General features: G+C 36.1%; 1 protein-coding gene across 2 annotated transcripts; it reads left to right on the plus strand.

Moving 5' to 3' along the window:
• Positions 1 to 5,080: 5,080 nt before the first annotated feature.
• CREG1 (cellular repressor of E1A stimulated genes 1) lies at positions 5,081 to 16,708 on the plus strand. Of its 2 annotated transcripts, XM_032220206.1 has the most exons (4): positions 5,083 to 5,416; positions 11,738 to 11,857; positions 13,815 to 14,002; positions 16,382 to 16,708. In XM_032220206.1, coding segments are annotated over exons 1-4 (561 nt in total). In that variant the 5' UTR covers positions 5,083 to 5,164; the 3' UTR covers positions 16,383 to 16,708. The 2 variants fall into 2 exon arrangements, with proteins under 2 accessions (XP_032076098.1, XP_032076097.1); XM_032220207.1 differs by lacking the exon at positions 16,382 to 16,708 and having other exon boundaries at positions 5,081 to 5,416; positions 13,815 to 14,003.
• The last annotated feature ends 4,142 nt before the right edge of the window (positions 16,709 to 20,850 follow it).

The raw sequence follows: 20,850 nt of genomic DNA on the forward strand, positions 1-20,850 counted from the left end.
TTTTAGTTTAATGAACTCAGAAGCCAACATCCTGTTTTGACCTGAGTGTTGTAAATCTTTAACCCTTCTCAGATAATCCCAACAGGAAATGAATATAGGCTGTTCGTAGTATGAGAAATTTGTTTTTGGGCCCAAAGATTAGGTAACAGCATCTTAAAAAAATTACTTGCTTTCTGTGTATTTATCTGAAGAAAATGAGGCTAGTAGAGATGCTTTAGAAAATTTTGCTGCTTTTGAGCAACTGTTTTTAAGTACATTGGAACATAACAATTCTACAGTACAGAGAGCATTGACAGATTCCTGAAATGTAATTTTGAAGGAACCAGGTTACTTATAACAGAAAGCTGTCCTCAGAACAAAATACATTGTTTGCATACAATCTGTTCTCACCCAATTTAGTGTACAGCAAGGTTTTTTCCTGCTCTAAAATGCATATTATTTTTACACCAGCATATTAAAGAGGAACTCTGAATACCGTGCTGTAGTTTTGTCCAATCTGACTGCTTCTGTTGACTCTGCTGAGACTGCAATTTTCAGAATTTATAGCCAGCAAGATGTTTGGCTGTACTCACTGCATATGTGGGAACATATCTACTTTTTAATTGAATTACTATGAAAGAAGATGAAATGTTTGCTATAGATGATTACAATGGTAATACTCTTAAATATGAAACTTTCACACAAGAGTATATTAGAGTTCAATTTTATCTGTCTAATTCCAAAAAGTAATTTACTACCTTTCACATGCACAGAATTTGTCTAACTGACCATAAATAGTGATGAGACAGGCATAGATATTAATGAATTGGCACATAAAGAGAAAGTTGATAGTTTATAAGTCAGCATTTCCTAGAGAAAGAAAAAGAATCTACAAGGGGGAAAAAGGCTGATTATGGGAGAAATAGATAAGTTGCACTTTCTGTAGAGCAGGTAGGAAAAACTCAGATGGGGAAGAGGAAAGATGGAAACATCAAATATTTCATTCCATTGAACATGGCCAGATACAGTAGCAATCTATAACTATATTGCCTAATGGAGCATTAAGACCAGGACAAGAACAATAGTATCTGAAAGAAGACAGATGTTTCTATGACGGAACATTGCTGTCACACTCAAGGGCTGGACTGGCTCAACTCACAAAGGAAACAGATTGTTCAGAGAGAAGTTTGGCTTTCCATTAAAGGGCTGATATCTGGACAGAGGAAGGAGATTAGCCAGATAGGGTTGGCATCCAACAGTGAGAAAGTTTTCAGAATGCTGGATTAGCCATAGCAGAATAAATTTCATAAGCAATGTAGCAGCATATATTTTGCAATGGCCATGAAATCTGCATCCCTAATGGAATGTACAATTATATATCTTGAAGGAAAATAGATGTGCTGTGGCCTATTTTATTTCAAAGCTTCATTTGGCTTTAAAAGTTGCTCAAGAAGCTTAGAACTGCTTGAAAAGTAGAAGAGATAATAGAGGAAAGCCAATATAAAATAAATCAAAGTGAAAAAGAAAAAAACGCAACATATAAATGCAGCCTAAATGTTAGGTGCATATTGATATTTATTCCCCACTACACTGAAAAGGCAATTCCCAGGTGAAGAAGGTGAAACAGTATCAGCGAGGCACTGACAACATGGACTACCATTCTGCCTTTTGTAGGGATCATCAGAAAAGGGTAGGAAATGTGTACACTATCTCTTATCACACGCACACATGAACATGAAAACAAATATTCTGTTTGATAGATATGAATCCATTTATGCTGATTGCTTAAATATATGGAAGCAGCAACACCATATTCCTTACTGGTTTTAAAGGTTATGTTTTCTTTTGTTCTGCTAACTATTTTTGGTCATAATAAAGTTTTAACAATAATCCCGAAACACTAAAAACTTTTCTTTCATTGCCTGAGTGGGAAGATGGAGGGTGGGCACAATTCCATGATCATATATACAATCTCTGATTAATGGATATGTATGTCTAATACTCAGGAACAGGGAAAATGTGGTTCTTAGCCACAGATAATTGTTCAACAGTGACAGAGAATAGGAGGTCTTTGAAATTCTGTATTTGTTTAACTTTTCAGTTCATTTTTTTTCTTCTGTTCACTAACTTCGTTCCTCTCCTGGAAAGTAAGTAACTCTTCCCTTGCCTGCAAGTACTTTTGTAATGGGAAGCCAGGTAAACTTTCCAGGTACTGTTCCACATTTATTCAGAATACAGTATTTTGTATCAACTCTGCTTTGAAATTCCAAACTATGGAAATAGCACCCTCTTGTGATAATGGAGTAGAAGAGATTATGCAAGATAAAGTTGTTGCTAGGTAATATTACTGATGAAAATATGTGCAGAGGTTTTGACATACTTACTACTGTATCTAATAATGGAGCATCACTCCAAGAAAATAAAAATCTGATGACTTTTTTTAAAAAATAAGCTATTAATATCTGTTAAAACTGGACCTATAATTTATTTTATATTAAACTAATTGATTAAAATGATGCCCCATTTTATAGAATCAAAATCTGGAAAGATTTCATAAGCCATCTAGGGCAAACTCCTGCATGAGGCAGGAAAATCTTAGTGATGGTTGCTTATCCAACCATTTTCTGGAATTCTTTGGTTCTGCAGGAAATCATTGCTACTGTAAGTCACTCAAGTTCATTAAATTTACTTTTGTCCTTTGGGACAACAGAAAACAGAGTATACACATTACACTAAGCAATGATGTAGTTTTTACTGATTTGTGCTTAGCATGTATTCACACAGTCACTGCAATTTATAACCATGATTTATGGCATGGACAGTCAAACCAGAATGCACCTATGCCTTCCCAAGCATTCCTGAGGAAGGTTTGGGATGTCCCATATTGTACTTCCAGCAAATTTTATATTGCCAGTTTAAGGATCAAATAGGTTATTGAAGAGTCTTAAGGCCAAAGGTACCTATTTTATCCTTCTGTAGATTTCTAGAGACATTGTAAAGTGTATCTTTTCTTCAGCAGCCCACAAGGAGAATAAGAAATCATTGCTCCCTCTTTTTATGGCTTAGGACCATGATGGCGAACCTATGGCATGTGTGCCACAGGTGGGACGCAGAGCCATTTGTCAGGGCACGCAAGGCTTGCCCTGTTAGCTGGCCAGCAGACATGAGTGCATTAGCCAGCTGACTTCAGCCTTCTTTTGAGATCATTTTTCGCCCTCCGGAGGCTGCCTTAAAGCCTCCGGAGAATGAAAAACTAACCCTATGGGCAACCAGAAGTTCAGGAACGTACTTCCAGTTTGCTTGTAGGACCATTTTTAGCCCTCCGGAGGCTTCAGGGGCCTTTAGGAGGCTTCCCTGAAGGCTCCAGAGGGCAAAAAATGATCCTACAAGCAAACCAGAAGTATGTTCCTGAACTTCTGTTTTGCCCATAAGGCCATTTTTTTGCACTCTGGAGGCTTCAGGGAAGCTCCTGAAGCGCCTCGGGGGGGGGGGGGCTGCTTTCACCCTTATCAGGCGCCTATAAAGCCTCTAGAGCCTGGGGAGGGTGAAAAAAACACGTCAAAAATGGGGGGAGCACTGGTCGTGTGCTCATATGTGCTGGGGTCATGCACATAGCATTATGGGTGTGGCACGCCTACACATGACCCCCCCGCTCCCCCCGCTTTTAGCACGTGAGCCAAAAAAGGTTCGCCATCACTGGCTTAGGGTGATGTTTGACTCTAGGTGTCATTTAACAAGCCACTTATTAATGTTGGAACCAAACCAGTTCTTCTATTCAGGTTTACAGTCTACATCTACAGAAATAATACAACAGGAATAGAGAAGAGAGGAAAGCAAGTGGAATGCCCCTACTTGTAAAGAACTGATAATTGGCTAAATGTCCACTGCTTGTCATGTCATTCTTGAAAGACTGTTTTCCATGATCAGTGAGCTTTCCTTCAGTCTACAGTCTCAGACCACCTTAGGATGTTTTCTTGCCCCCTGCTACAAAAAAAAAAAGAATTGTTGGGGGTGGGTGGGTTACACAGGCATAAGCATTTTAAATTAAATTAATGCAGTTGATTATCTCCTAAGAATACAACCTCCCACTCCAAAATCAATAGGATTTATTGATACTAAGACTACAGTTTAGTCAGCTTTCTTTCAAGAGTCAATGCCCCAAGCTACTACTAAGTCTTGGGAAGGATTTTTTAAAAATACACCAAAGACTTGGTAATTGCATCCATGTAGTTTCTTGGCAATGTTGTAGACTATTGTAAGACAATTCCATCATCAGCCTTGGAATCTGTGGTGCTGTCCATCAAAGTACTAACCTCTAACATAATGTAGCTTCAGAGGGGTTACTCAGAGTGCATGTTATTATCCACTAATATACTCTAAATAGCACTCACTACATCACTTCAGATAAATGGTTATTTTTAAAAGGGGAAGTATTACTTGTTTCACTTTTCCATTATGGAAATTAACAAATATATTCTTATGAAACTTACTTGCTAGGCTGAACTTCCCAAATGTACCAATGAACTATAATTAAAAGCTACAGTAGGTAGGCATAAACCAACTATACTGTATGTTTTGCCTTAGAATGGCTTTAGTTACATTAATACTTATGATTAGCTAAACTGTTTTTTTTTAATGATTTTTTAGGTTCAAACAGCTCACTTAATTACAAACTACACAAACTGTTCACATAATACACAGGCTAACATTAATTGTCTAGATTATTCAGCAATGTGTCATTAAAACATAGCCATTTTCGTTTGTTAATTATTTTTAGCATGCTGGCATGCTGGCAAATACAGCCACAACCACTCTCTACGAAGACACTTATATATCCAGTCAAACAGGAAATCTACTTTATCGCTTCCTCCTTATTTACCTAGCCACACGTTTCGTTTACTTAAGTTTAAGGCTTATTATCATTGGTGGATAGGAATATAATCCCGCCCACAATGTGTAGCTATGTCCACAATGTTTTCCGCCATTAGTTAGGTTAAAAGGGGGTAATCTGAGCTGCCATTGGATGAAAATCCTAGCAACCCTCCTTCCGTGGGAACTTTCAGAAGCAGGCAAGTATTTTATTGGATGCGCGGAAGGAGGGCGGGGCTGCCTAGCTTTTTAAGTGCCCGGTTCCTCCTATCAGTCTTAAGGGATCTTTTCCAAAAGTGTTCGTGAAGGAGGTGAGATGTGGCGGCTGGTGTGGTTGCTGGCGGGAGTGACCGCAATCCCCCCGCACCAGGAGACGGCACGGGTCGCCCGCTTCGTGGCCCATATGTGTGACTGGGGCGCGCTGGCTACGATCTCCACGCAGGATCCTCCGATGCGAGGCCAGCCCTTCGCCAATGTCTTCTCCGTCAGTGACGGGGCGGTGGGAAAAAGTAGTGGGGTCCCTTATATGTACCTGACGGACCTGGAAATCTCAGTGCATGACCTGAAGGTGAGCGGTGGCTGACTGCTTCGTCCTGGGTACGTTCCCTTTGAAAGAAGTGCCCGGTTGGTTTGGGATTCTAATGTGTAGCCCGGCATGGTCGTAAAAGAAGAAAATGCAGTTTCCTCCATCAGCATTTTCGGTCAATTCTTAGGGAACTATCCACTTATCGTTTTCTTATGAGAAAGACTAGACTCGTCCGGATTACCAAAAATGATTTAACACAACTAGTTGTTTCCTCTGTAGAGCAGGTTAATGCGCTCCACTTTTGAGATTAAGCTATAATGAGTTGTGGGTCAAATTAAATCTAATCACGTTGTTTTCTGTGGCTAAGAGAGCATAGTTTTAAAGACAACGCCATATGTACCCCTTGACTTTTTGAAAAAGATGCTGCAAAAAGAATCATGAATTATTTTTCAGCATAAAATAACAGATTTTTATGTCATCTATTGTGGCTATTCCATTTAGTACATACTATATGTTTCTGTGTTTTAGTTAATAAGCCTGTGACATAAGAATTGCAATGTAAAGATTTGACAATCATAATTCAACCCCCAAGCTGAGCAGGAATTTCATGCCAGTTTTCTGGCTCAAGACTCCGATATAGTATGAAAAACTGGATGGGATTTTGTTTCACTTTTTAATATTGGAGTCTGGAATGGACTGTAACTATTGTAGTGGTAAGAAGGTGTTTTAATTTTTCCTTCAATTTAAATAGCAAAGCCTATTTTTCAGAATGGCTATTTATCTTGCAGAACAAAATAGAAATGACATGACATATTTTATCCTGTATGATAAACAGCAGGTTCTGATGGTGATTCTGAATTTTTAAATTGGACAAATGCAAAGATCTTATGAAAAAGAAGTTGTGTACAAATATGGATAAGATTTGTGAAAAGGATCTTGGAATTATAGTTGAGCACAATAAAATAGACTGAATTTTAGGCTGTACAAAGTAGAAATATAATTGCAAAACAACACAAATCAATAGTTTTATTCTGTTCTGTATTAAATCTCAATAACATATACTTTTATCTGCATTCAATGGTTTAGTTGCACTACCTCCAGTTATGCTAAGCCATATTTTAAGCAGTGTTGACTGAATGGTAATAGGTAGATTAGTACATTATATTAAAACACATAAGTCACTTTATCTATTATACTAAACTATGGATTTATTTAATAGTGCAATGTGTGAATGTAGGTAGCTACAGTGATATTTGTTTCTGTAGAGTGTTACAATGATCATGGCTGAGTATTAAAAATACATATTCTGCTTCTGAGCAATGAAGTTTTAGGGATGTCATGTCAGTGCTTAAAAAGGATTAGGGAGAAGACCAACATTTTTGTAATAGAAGGATAATATGCACATATTTTGCATAAGCTGAACATTCACAGCATTAGGTTTTTGCAAATCAGATTTCTTATAGAACCAGGACATAGAATTTTGGATCCACTTCCAGGAAAGATTGTTTAAAACAATAATCTTAACTGGTCCATTCTTTTTACCGATATGAGAAATTGTCAATCTGTAGGGGATTCAGCTAGCTGTTACTAGAGTCTTGTGTCATTTACCTTACATATAACGATATGACAAGCCATTCTATAGAGTTCCTTTCAGTTCTTTCTTGGTAGCTCAAAACTCTATGATGAGTTTATATGGAATTTTTTGACCTCACTCTTATCCATTCTTCTCCTTTGTCTTTCATCATGTTCTAAAATAATAGTGTAATTGGAAGTAATCTCTGTGTAGGTGTGTGTTTAAATGTAGTTGTCATGCCATACTATACTTAAGTGTAGGTGTATTTTTATTAATTGACTGCTGTGATCAGTAAATTTGAATAAATGAGAGACACTGGAGTCAGGCAACATATATATTTAATAAATGATTATTAAACCAAATAGTTTCATACACGCTAATAGAGTATCATGATGTATCACTTAGCTAGGTTTGCCTTAGTATAAGTATTTAAAACATAGAACCATAAAAAGAAGGTTCCAAATGTAATAAACTAAAGAGCTGAAATTTCATAGAAACCAAAGATTAAAAGACGTATTGAAAACATACCTGTTTGGAGACCTTCCTCCTTCTCAAATAATCTTCACTTAACCTAAAAAAGTGAGTACAAGCCAACTCTATGTAAGGCAAGTTTGATTTTTTTTTAACGGATTTATTTTCTTCTTTTTACTTTAAGAATATTTTTCCCTGCAAAAAAGCACTAAATCATCCACAATTTCTGCTTTTGTGACCATTGATAAATATTAATAAATTGGATTTATTAAATTTGATTTTTAAAAATTGAGTCACGTACAGTTTTTAATAAGAGGCAGGGGGCTCTCTACATCATGGTAGGACAAAAGAATGAATTATCTTTGCCCATCTATATTTTCTGGAGAGAATGAAATCTATTCACAGCTATCTATGGTCTATGTCAGGTCTTAAAACAAATTGCATTAAGAGTGCTCTGTCACAGTATTCTTAATAAGAATTATGGGATGGGAAAAATCCACAGTGATCCTGGTATGTTTGCTATGCAGATAACATAGGCAGAATGTTTTCTAGCTCATCACTACTTTATTAGTTTCTTAGCAAATGCTGGGTAGAGAAACTTTGAGTTACTTTGAACTGAACCTGTCTGTACTTTGAATATTAATCTACATATATAAAAGCCAAATACCACTTATCACAAAATCTCCAGAACTGTAAAGCCTACAAACTTTCAATTTGTCACATATGTTCCTCTTGGCTTCTAGGTGCTCGCTAAGAAAGGATTTTTCGAAATGACCATCAGATCATTAGTATTTCTTATACGGTAATTAACATACTCTGATTCTGAGGAATTCTCTCCTCCCCACCTCTGTTCCAACTGCCAGTTGCCTTATATTAACATGCTCTGACGCTAAGGGGTTAAACATTCTACTCCCCCTCCCCACTTGAAAAGAACTCTATTCCAACTTCCAGTTGCCTCACATTCTATTGCCTCAGTTCAAATTGGCAGACGTTCCACTCCTTCACTCAGGAATGGTCTGGGGCTCCTTATGGTACTAAATGTTGGTATCTTGCCAAAAGTCTATGCCTTCCCATTATGGAACTGCTTCCGGACTCAAGGCAGTGGGAGCGATATTCCCTTATGTGTTTCAATCACTGACCACCACTGACCACCACCAACGGATTGAACTGGAGTAAACCGGATTTATCCTGCATTGTCCAATCACATCGTTTTGTCATGAAGTACAGGTATTCAGCTGGTAATTAAATATTAAATTGCCTTCAAGGGACTATTAGTCAAATGAATAGAAATTTTTATGATTCAAGGGGAAATAAATAATACTTGAAGATAATTAGATGAAACAATGGCAAACTCACATTCAGTTACAGATGATTCAGCGAACACATTTGGACACTTCCATATCTATGATTTGCAAGACAGCCTTTCTGAGGGGATAGTTGCAAAGGAAAATTGATCTGTAGGTAATAGATGAAGATCAATTTTAAAAACCATGCTTGTAATCCTTAAGAAGACTACTATTCAAGATTTGGCTGCAAACTCTGGGATGGATGTACCAGTATGCTAATCTGGTTGCATTTTTGTGAACTTTTCCCCATCTGGACTACAATGTGAACTGGGAAGTAGGGATGTAGCAATCAGTTTCCAATGAGAAAACTAACTCAATAGGATGTATATGATTTTCAGCTGATGCTGGAGTGCCAGAAGACCAACAAATAAACCTGATTTTTGAAGTTTGTAAGAATATGACATTTTCTGTAGTTTGCAATGCCTCGTTCACAATTGATATTGTAGGAGAATCTTATCGTGCAGATGCATCGAAAAATGGTATCTGGTCTGGCTTAAATATGCTATGTTGTCTTGCTTTTCCAGAAGGAACAAACTAAAGATATATCTCACTGTTCCTTTTAATGTTGCTGTTTGGATTTATTTTCATTGAAAGATGTCTCTGTTATATCCATATGACACAATGCAGGCGGTCGTCGACTTACAACAGATCATTTGGTGACCATTTAAAGTTATGATGGCACTGAAAAAAGTTATGACTGTTTTTCATACTTATAACCATTGCAGCATCCACTTGGTCATGTGATCCAAATTCAGATGCTTGGCAACCGACTCATATTTAGGAAGACTGCAGTATCCCAAGGTCATGCATCACCTTTCGTGACCTTCTGACAAGCAAGTCAATAGGGAACCCCAATTCACTTACCAACTGTGTTACTAACTTAACAACTGCAATGATTCATTTAACATCTGTGGCAAAAATGATTGTAAATTGACAAATCACTTAACAACTGTCTCACTTAGTAACAGGGATTATAAAATTGTGTCTACGGTGTCTCTTGAAAAGAAGATAGGAAGCTATTCTAACTTTAATTCTTTTCTCTTTTCATCTTTTTGCATTTTTTCTCTTTCTCTTTTCTTTTTTCAATTTGTCTTTCATTGTATGGAAAAATTGGTAGGCAGGTAGGAGAGAACTGGGGAGAGAGGGAGATTTTTCCATTATGAATATACATACATACATACATACATACATACATACATAATTATCTTAGTTTACAGGTCGTTCCTTATTTCTTTAATATAATGGTAACAAGTATTGTCAGTATTTTATAGTGCATTTTTTTCAATGCTTGCTTGTGATTGGCAGCAAAGGAAAAACCTTCTAATGATAGTTTCCTATATGTTGATGAGGGTTATGCCACAAACATTTCTATCCTCTTACTTTGATCTTCATGGAATGTCTTTTCTTCCCTGCTGAAGTATGCAGGAAGTTGTGACAGCCTTACTCTGTATGTTGCTAGACCCGAATAAAGATTTTGAAACTATCCACTCCTGTTTTGGAGCTCAGCAATATCTCTGAAATGCTTTCTAATATAGAATTTGTACACATTTTGTTTGTTGTAGGAATATAATTATCAACTTAAAGTTAAGCTTGTAAGACTGTGAAAATCTTAAATTCTCAAGAAATGCATGTCTAAACAAGTAAGCTGTGTCTGTCAACTTGACTTCTATATTGCGTACTTGAGAAAACAAAGTTCTATAAATAACATGATCTTCTACTATGTTCCAGTGGTGGGTTTCCAATTTTTTTACTACTGATTCGCACTCGTGCATGTGTGACGCTTCTGCGCATGCACAGAAGCGTCCGGGCAGGTAAGGCATTCGGACAAGTAGCACTGCTGCTGCTACTGGTTTGGCTGATCCGGGCCAAACCGGGAGCAACCCATCTCTGCTAGTTCTTTCTGTATGTGAAGTGACATAAACCAAAGATTTGTTTTATTTGGATAATGCTTTTAAAAAGTCTTGATAATGAATACTCCACTTATTCATTTATTTATTGAACAATGCACATTTAGGGTTCAGTGACTTCTTGCTCATTAGAACCTTGAGTGAATATTACAAGCTCTTCTAAATGTTGTTTATCTTTTGTTATCTTACTTATATCTGAACTTTATGCACATATTGCAGCTGGATTTAATAGTAAATGTTCACACATTTTTCATAGATAATAAGAAAGACAGAGTTCTAGAGATCTTAAAAACATGTTGCCTATTTGTGACATTTGTAATGATTCCAATAAAAGTGCTTCATCTGGGATAGGCTTGTACATTTTGGAACTCTGTTCTTGAAATAGAGTCCACTGATTACTCTGTCATCTGTGTATAATTTGTCAGAGAAGAGCTATTGGAGATGGTTATAAAGTTCTTTCTTTGACAGAGAAAGAAAAATATAGCATTCTGTTGTGTGGTGTACGAAATATGAAGAACCTAAAGAAACTTTTCAACAATGTGGGTTGTATTTCTAAATATGTTTTTGAAATTTTATGGTGCTTATTGGACCATGAGGCTAACTTGTCCTTTCCTCATTCTGAAGGACAGTATCTTGAAAAAGTGCTGCTGTCTTTTTATCTCCAGCAATACAGATGACCCCTGGAGACATTTTCCACAGATAATATACTCAGTCATGACTCAGCATGTTGTTGGAATTTAGTAATCTGTATCTGTGTTAATATTGAAGCAGCAAATGTAAAATGCTACACATTTAAATCACGTGCTGCTTTAACTTCACTTTTTCCCCAAAAATAAATTTGTTTGAATATTTTAAGAGGTCACAATTCAGTCTTGTGCCTATAGAAAAGGCTGAGTCAACATCATGTGATTTTTAAACTTTTACACTAAATAGAAAATGAAACAAGCAAATTCAAGTGTTTTTAGGCATGTTACCTTTGACAATTATATGTTAAATTATCCTTTAGCATTATTTTACTCAATGAGCTAGAACTTTGATTAAACCCAATTTACCTCTTGTATTTCAGGTGAATGCAAATGCCTCCCTAACCATGTCCTTGGCACAGACTTCTTATTGCAAGAAGCAAGGTTATGATCCCCAAGATCCTCTATGTGCCCATGTGATCTTCTATGGCGTAGTTGAGAAGGTAAGCCAATATTTGTGCTGGTAACAAGACTAAATATATGTAAATTCTAGCTCGGAATTAGAAAATAGTTCTCATAATAGTGTGTTTTAAACATTGGTGTCAACATAATCTATGTCTCCTGAGTTTGCATATTTAACAGTAAATATACACATAAACATATTTGACCTGATGTAATGAAGGGACTTTCTTATTTTGTGATGGGGAAATAGCCACATAGGACAGTGCATTGTCTTCTCCCAGCTATTTCCCTCATGCATGGGACTCTGCTGCTGGAATTGAATCATTTCACAATGCTTTGCAAATTATGTGGCAAACTACTGAGTAAGTGATTATAGAGTATTGCTAAAAGGATATTTGTTTGCTCTCTAGTTTTAAGATTTCAGAGAGAAATTGTTTTCTTTTTCCCAGTTGGCAGGTGATGAAAATCATCTTTGGCCTAGAAAACTTTATACTACAACATGTTTATTCCTTTTTATTGTGGCAAAACTTGTTTATGTAGGCATATAATTGCTGCCGTCAGAAGATACTTTTGACACTTTCAACACGTTCATAAAAAATACAATAAAACAGCATAATTATACAAATAAACAACACATAAAACAATATTGTTTTAATCTTTATTTGGAACCTTGCATTTGAGACTTAATTCAAGGAACCAGGTGGTAGTAGAGAAAGTGAGTCTAGAAGGAATTATTCGAAAGAAATTGTCTATAGTATTGTAGTTCAAATGACATCAGTGTTTTAAATTGATGTGGGCAACCTGTGGCCCATATCCATAACATTATTTGCAATAGGCAAAATTATTCCAGAATGTAAGAGACAGTGATCCAAAGAAATAAGATGTGAGATAAGGACAAAAAAAAAAAAAAAAAAAAAAAAGAAATACAACTAATTCTAGTCTATTTCAATGCCATTAATTATACCCCTCCATTATCTTATTCTACCAAAATATACAAATTCATCCATCTGCTCAATATTTTCACTATTAATATAAATCTGAAACTATTTACTATTCTCCCTATTAAAAATAGCTACCTTACTCTTTGATGCATTATCATATCCATATGCTGCATTGCTTCATATAATACAGTATACTTAGTGTTTGTTGCAAATCATTCAGTTTTCAGTCACAAATATGTGACTTTTTGCATTGAAAAGTACAAATAACATTCACAATGCCTGCCAACCTTTACCACAAACATTCCTTATAAATATATCCATAAAAATATGGATACATGTACACATCCTTGACTTACTTTGTGCTCAGTGTCAAACCATTTATTTAGCATTCCACTTCTTCTCATGCATGCTTTATCTCTATCTTATTGCATTCAACAGTTAACCTTCAACTCCATATTCACATAAAACATTGAGTAAATAAATCCTAACTTTATCACATTCTTTCTCTAAATCAACAAATGAACAATAAACTTTTTTTCTCATTTCCATACATTTTTTCAATGATTGCTGAAGGGCAAAACTTTGCAAAAGGCCACACTGCTCTTCTCAAATTTTTCTCATTGTTACCCGATATAAATTTTTATCATGTACAATTTGTATCCTAACCTGATCATTTATTAAAAAAATGATTTAGTACAATTTTAAAAACAAATTTAACCACCATCCAGTCCTAAAATATTCAGTTCCTAGCCACTACATGGTCATCCAAACAGTAATCAGGACCAAATGATTACACATGTCCTGCTTTTATGAATGTGCTGCTTTTTCTGTGCAACTAAAGCTGTTCGACTTGTCCAGCTGTTGGTTGTAAGACTGTTAGCTAAGCACAGAGGCTGCAATTCAAAGTCAACAATTCCACTGGATTGAGTCCAGACAGCTGTTCAAATTCTAGTTATATGTTTTGTTATGCCCTGGATTGTCCAATCTTGAGAAGGCTTGCAGAAAAATATAATGGCTAATTAATTTATTGTCTTTCATATTGTTGAAAACTTTTCAGGTTCAGAATGGTACAGAAGCTGATTTTGCAAAGACAGCACTGTTCAGTAGACATCCTGAAATGGCATTTTGGCCTGTAGGGCATAACTGGTTTTTTGCCAAACTGAACATCATCAACATCTGGCTTCTAGACTTCTTTGGTGGAATCAAAACTGTGACTCCAGAAGACTATTTTAACGCTGTACCCTAGTAAGTGCTGTTATATTATATAACTTTTGAAGTAATATTTTTGAACTTGTGATTTATGATTCTGACACATAGCACAAACTTGAATTCTCTCTCCTTTTTATCAGAACCACTTCAATGTATTTGTAGTTAAAATCCTTTATCTTAATCCTTAAATCAGAACCTTCTCTGCCATGGTGCTTGCGTTATGGAATATCCCCTCCCTCCCTTGAAATTAGAGAATCAAGATCATATGAAGTGTTAATACCACATGGGAAGACCACACTTGGAATATTGCATCCAGTTTTGATTGCCACAATGTAAAAAAAGATATTATCTAGAAAGAGTGCAGGGAAAGGGAAGAAAGGTGATTAGGGGGCTGGAGGCTAAAACTTATAAAGAACGGTTGCTGGAATTGGGTATGTCTAGTTTAATGAGAAGAAGAACTAGGGGTGACATGATAGTAGTGTTCCAGTATCTTAGGGGTTGTGACAAAGAAGGAGGAGTCAAGTTATTCTCCAAGGCACCTGAAGACAGGCAAGAAGCAGTGGATGGAAACTAATCAAGGAGAGAAGCAACTTAGAACTAAGGAGAAATTTCCTGACAGTTAGAACAATTAATCAGTAGAACAACTTGCCTCCAAAAGTTGTGAATGCTCCAACACTGGAAATTTTAAAGAAGAGATTGGACAATAATTTTTCTGAAATGATATAGGGTTTCCTGCCTGAGCAGGAGGTTGGACTAGAAGGCCTCCAAGGTCTCTTCCAACACCGTTATTCTAATTCTAATTCTTTGACATTCCAAAAAGCTCTCAAGACCTGGCTATCAGGCCTGGGACTTTCAGGGAACTAAAGTCTTATTTAGATGGTTCCATTGTTGAGTGTCATTATCCTCCTTTCGCCTATGGTTTGTATGTTTGATTGTTATGATATTGATTAATATGGATGTTTATATTTTATAGTTGTTTTTACATTTGAAATCAGATCAAATCGATTAGATTTGATGTACTTATTGTTTTTACATTTGTTGTTTCATCTGATAGTTGTGCACTACCCAGAGTCATTTCTGGAAAAATGGAGGCAATGTCAATTACCGTATTTTTCGGAGTATAAGACGCACAAGAGTATAAGATACATCAAGGTTTTGAAGAGGCATTTTTTTTTAAAAAAAGAGGGAAGGTAGGGAAAGAGAGAGAAATACAGTAGGTAGGGAGAGAGAGAGAGAGAGTAGTTAGATAGTTACCTAGATAAAGGGAGGGAGAGAGAGAAAGAGAAGGTAGGGAGAGAGAGAGAGATACAGTAGATAGGTAGGGAGAGAGAGAGTAGGTAGGTAGGTATGTAGGTAGATAGAGGGGGGAGAGAGAGAAATACAGTAGGTAGGTAGGGAGAGAGAGAGTGAGTAGGTAGGTAGGTAGATGTTTCCAGGTGAATTTAACCATGTGCTGGAGAAGGAAATCACTGACAATCTGCAGCACCTAAGACTTTGTTTCTGCTGGCACAGCACTTGATCAATGTATTTCTCATCAATTACTTTAACTAAAGAGCTTTCCGAAAGGGGGAAAAAAGTTTTTGCACTCGGTAAACCTTCCAAAAACGGCCCATTTTTCACGAAAATGGGCCTGTTTTTTTAAAAACAAAGTCATGAATAGCCTTGGGGGGGGGTGTTGCAGAGTGCTCCCGGGGGGTGGGGTGGGGCAAAAACGAGCAGAAATGGCCCATTTTTCACAAAAATGGGCCCTTTTTTGTCAAGAAAATTACATGCATAGCCTTATGGAGGCTTATAGAGTGCTCCTGGGGGCTGGGGGGCAAAATTGAGCAAAAACCAGCCCGTTTTTTGCTCATTTCTGTACTCCCCAATCCCCAGGAGCTCTTTGAAAGCCTCCATAAGGCTGTGCATGGGCATTTTGGTGAAGGGGCAGGGCTTCGGGAGGCAAAAAATGTTGTATTTGATGTATAAGACGTACCCAGATTTTCAGCCTCTTTTGAGGAAAAAAGGTGCATCTTAAATATGGCAGCTAGATAAATAAAATAAAATGTTCCCTTCACTTTTGAAGAAATTGACTACTGTATAATATGTCACATCTTAGGGCTTATTCCAAAGTGACAGATAGCTGTCTCTTGTTTGTAGATAGCCAAAATAGAATTACATGAGATTGTGTAGTCGCATAAGTACTTCCCAATGTGCATAAAACATTATGAAGTTTCTGTAGCCTGCCATCTATTCAGGTATTGTCTGCTCTGGCTGATAGTGGTTTTCCAAAATCTCATGCTGGAATTTTTCTCTGCCTTGCAGCTGTGATCTTGCTTTGCTTTTATCATAGAATTTTGAAGGAAAAGTGTCAAAATGATTACTTCACAGTGCCAAGATACCATTTTAACTATTTTTCTTGTTTATCCTTTGTAGGGATTAACATTTTTTGGATGCAACTGAACATCTCTCCTTTCACTAAGCAGTTCCATAACAAGAAGATAAGGACTCTATGGGAACTGGGCAAAACTCCAAATTTGCATATTCATTTAAAAGTCTGAAATTCGTGCCAAGAAATCTAATTCTATGAACACATTTTTTAGGATATGCAAACTGACACAGCCTGCATAATTCGTTTTGCCTTTAAGACTCAGATTTTTAAAGAGAGTTCACTATTTTTCAGCAAGTCTATAATAATTCAGCTAGGGCAAGAAGAATATGGTCGTAAAACAGAAGTAAATGAAAATTTGGGAGAAGAAAAAGGGAGGTAAATAATTGTAAACTTAGCTTTGGTGTGTCCAAAAATTATCATCTATTCATCTATACTTTGCCTTGATTTAGAAATTTGCATTAAATTTGTAAATAGCATCTTGGATTCAGTCCCTGCTCACCTGTTGGATGATTTTATTGTTGGAATCAGATTTTATTGTTGGAAACATTGCACACCATGATTTGATTTGATTGTATATTATGTATTATCTTGTATTCTCCAACCAGAATTTCATTGTTAAATGGGTGGTTAAATAAATTTATTAAATAAATAAAAGTAATGAAATGTGTGAATAAATCAGTGGCCTGTGTTTAGAAAAATGAAGACTAAATGTGACTGGCAATTCTGAGAAATTTCTCCAATCGCCTAAAAGAGCAGCAGGAAGTGTAATGGAATATGAACATTTTTTTAAAAAAATGCTACATAATCTACCTTTGTATTAGTGTGCTTTGCCTAGTAGAACATGTCTATGACCATAATAAAGATTTGATTTGATGTTATATGATATGATATGAATGGCTTAGTCTAAGTGAAAAAATTCCTGTACTTATCCATATTTCTATTTTATTGTTAAAAATAGAACTTTCCAGTCTCTTAGAAATGTATATATTTCATAATACGTATTTTCTGGAGTATAAGACGCACCAAGGTTTTGAAGAGGCAAATTAAAAAAAGTAGATAGGTAGGTAGGTAGGTAGGTAGGTAGGTAGGTAGAGAGAGAGAGAGAGAGAGAGAGAGAGAGAGAGAGAAAGAAATACAGTAGATAGGTAGGGAGAGAGAGAGTGTAGTTAGGTAGGTAGGTAGGTAGGTAGATAAAGGGATAGAGAGAGAAAGAAATAGAGAGATATAGAGAGAAATACAGTAGGTAGGAAGAGAGAGTAGGTAGGTTAGTAGGTAGAGGGATATAGAGAGAAATAGAGACAGTGAGAAATACAGTAGATAGGTAGGGAGAGAGAGAATAGGTAGGTACGTAGGTAGATAGAGGGAGAGAGAGAGAGAGAAATACAGTGGGTAGTTAGGTAGAGAGAGAGTAGGTAGGTGGAGAAAGAGAGAGAAATACAGTAGGTAAGTAGGGAGAGAGTGAGTAGGTAGGTAGGTAGGTAGATGTTTCCAAGTTTATTTATCCATGTGCTGGAGAAGGAAATTGCTGACAATCTGCAGCACTTAAGACTTTGTTTCTGCTGGCACAGCACTTGATCAATCTAATTCTCATCAATCATTCTAACTAAAGAGCTTTCCGAAAGGGGGGGGGATTTTTGCACTCTGCAAACCTCCTAAAAGTGGCCCTTTTTTTGCAAAAACTGGCCCATTTTTTAAAAGCTGTAAATAGCCTTGGGCGGGGGGGCTTGCAGAATGCTCCATGGGGGGGGAGGTCAAAAAGGAGCAAAAATGGCCTGTTTTTTTGAAAACGGGCCTTTTTTGTCAAGAAAATTGCATGTATAGCCTTATGGAGGCTTATGGAGTGCTCCTGGCAGCTGAAGGGGGAGGGGCAAAAATGGCCCATTTTTTGCTCACTTCTGCCTTCCCAACACCCAGGAGCTCTCTGAAAGCTTCCTACAAACTATGCATGGCCATTTTGATGAAGAAGCAGGACTTCAGAAGGCAAAAAATGCTGTATTCAATGTATAAAACGCACCTAGATTTTCAGCTTCTTTTTTGAGGGAAAAAGGTGCATCTTATACTCCGAAAAATACGGTATATATATTTCAATACCTAAATGCTGTTCCAATTAGTTTGACCCTGGTACTAAGCTCACCTCTAGCACTAAATAGTAATATAGTTTGTTTCCTTTTGTTTTCATCACTCTCTAGACTCAACTACCAAGGTTCAAAATCATGGTTAATGCCGTTACCTGCTTTGTAAAGCCAGCCACTAGGGCCTATTCAACAAATCATGGCTTTGTTTGACGAATTTAGCCATTTAGTATAAGTGACTTTCATCTGTGTAAATCTTGGTGCATTATTTTTTATTTCTCCAAATTCTGAATACTGATTATATTTTATCAATTTTGGATAGTTATTTTAAAAATCAATTAAATTATTGTTGCTGTATCCAGAATGTAACATAGTGGCAGAATCTGAAGGAACGAAAGCTAATAGTGAATTTTTCTTTGTTGAAGAGAAAGGTGCTATCGTGATTCGGCTTCTCCTCACGAGGCTGTTATTGGATGCAATGGAATTGTTCAATTGTTCGGTCTTCAATCATATATGCTGTCCAATTTCCCAGAGCCACTGAGAGTCAGGCATCTTACTATATAAATGTAGTAGATTATAACTTTTATTATCCTTCCATTTTTATGAAAATTGTAGAGAAGGTAGTATGCAATCCTAAAGGCCTTGCAGGAAACAGATGATCTCTGAACTTTTCCAGTTTGTTTTAGGCTGTGTTATAGCACCAAGATGTGATTAATAGCATGTAGGGATTTGTGGATGACCTCTGGTGGGCTATGTTTGTGGCTCCATCCTAACACTTTTTAATTTCTTGTTGACTTTAACACCATTGAGTTGGGAATGCAAGCCTCTTCTTTGGTGGTTTATATATATATGTGTGTGTGTGTGTGTGTGTGTGTGTGTGTGTGTGTGTGTGTGTACGTACGTACGTGTGCACATATACATATACATACATACATACATACATACATACATACATACATATATATATTTAGTGTCACAACCCCTGGTAAGCCCCAATTATGGAAGGAAGCTAACAGCTTTCATTATCTGTCAATCGGCTCGTCACGAGTCCATCATGACAGAAACCCAATATTTTTACTGTTGCCTTTGTTACACATTTTGTGTTATATTTGTGCTGATAAATAAATAAAGGGAGACTAGTATAGATCTATTTCAAGCTATTTAGCTCTCATCAGCTAGCCATACCCTGGGTTCGAATCCCAGTAAGGGTATGGCTAGCTGATGAGAGCTAAATAGCTTGAAATAGATCTATACTAGTCTCCCTTTATTTATTTATCAGCACAAATATAACACTATATATATAATGAAACCATGAATAATATCCAGATAAGTATGAATAAATGTGCATCCTTTGTAACATTATGCATAAATGGAACACACATTCGGTCTCCATAGATGTGGATTGCTTCTTGTTATAAATGGTGTTGTCTATGCATAGAGCCACATGAGTTCTATCATGCCCATATTCGAGCACTCTTTAAAAAACTAGCCTTTTACACAGACTAGGTTAAATGATGGACTGGCTCTGGCAATTATGAGAAATATGCATGGTAGGTTTTGCTCCTTAAATGAATAATCTTTTTAATGCTGGAGTATTTACTTAAAAAAAAGCTTCACAAAGTTTTCTGGGATGGGATAGACTACAAATATAAATACTTGAATAAGGTCTGAGGTTGCTAAGGTTATAACGAAAAATGAATGTAATAAAACTCACAAAAAATAATATTAATCCAGCCAAAACAAAGTCTCTTTCATTTGCCTTTTGTTTGTAAATGTGTTTCTAAAACAAATTTACACTTTATTTTATTTACATAATTAAAAGAGCTATAATTTTTACAGACAGTAAAAGAAGCTGATTTATAGCTGCCTTTACTATATTGTTACCACTTTGGCTAAGGCATATTTGGAAATACATTTAATTTATATTAACAGCTTTTCCTACCTTTCTGAATAAAAGTGACATAGATTTTTTTTTACTATGATAAAGTGCATACTTTCCATTACATATGAAAAATCTATTTTATATAATTATTGCATTCTTAAATAATATGAAAACAACTAATTCCTGGAATGAATTTGAATTTTTTGTTTGTTATGCTTAATGTGAAGTCGATGGAAAATTTTAGAAATGTGAATCATCTGGAAAAAAATAAGCTTTCTGAACCAATTTTTCTGATATGAACCATGATTTTAAATACATTTAATTTATTAATATATTTATTTAAAAAGGAGGTGTTTTCTGTATTTACAGACCATTTTGCATTTCTATACTTAGAACTTTTTTCAAGTTTCTACAGTTTATTTATTTTATTGATTGATGGCATTTATATAGCCACCCATCTTACCAAAAGCAACTCTGGTTACCACTTAGATTTCTTCATATTGCAGTCATAGAAATGTTTTGATGAAAGATTACATGCCAGCAATTTGTCTACTAAGAT

The sequence above is a fragment of the Thamnophis elegans genome, chromosome 6, assembly GCF_009769535.1.
Source record: "Thamnophis elegans isolate rThaEle1 chromosome 6, rThaEle1.pri, whole genome shotgun sequence".
NCBI classification, from domain to species: Eukaryota; Metazoa; Chordata; class Lepidosauria; order Squamata; family Colubridae; genus Thamnophis; species Thamnophis elegans.

Bases quoted from the DNA above. Each gene is read 5' to 3' on its own strand.
- CREG1 (XM_032220207.1), top strand. From the start codon at position 5,165: ATGTGGCGGCTGGTGTGGTTGCTGGCGGGAGTGACCGCAATCCCCCCG. The intron at 5,417-11,737 runs GTGAGCGGTGGC...CTTGTATTTCAG, and splicing joins TCTCAGTGCATGACCTGAAG to GTGAATGCAAATGCCTCCCT. The intron at 11,858-13,814 runs GTAAGCCAATAT...AAAACTTTTCAG, and splicing joins TCTATGGCGTAGTTGAGAAG to GTTCAGAATGGTACAGAAGC.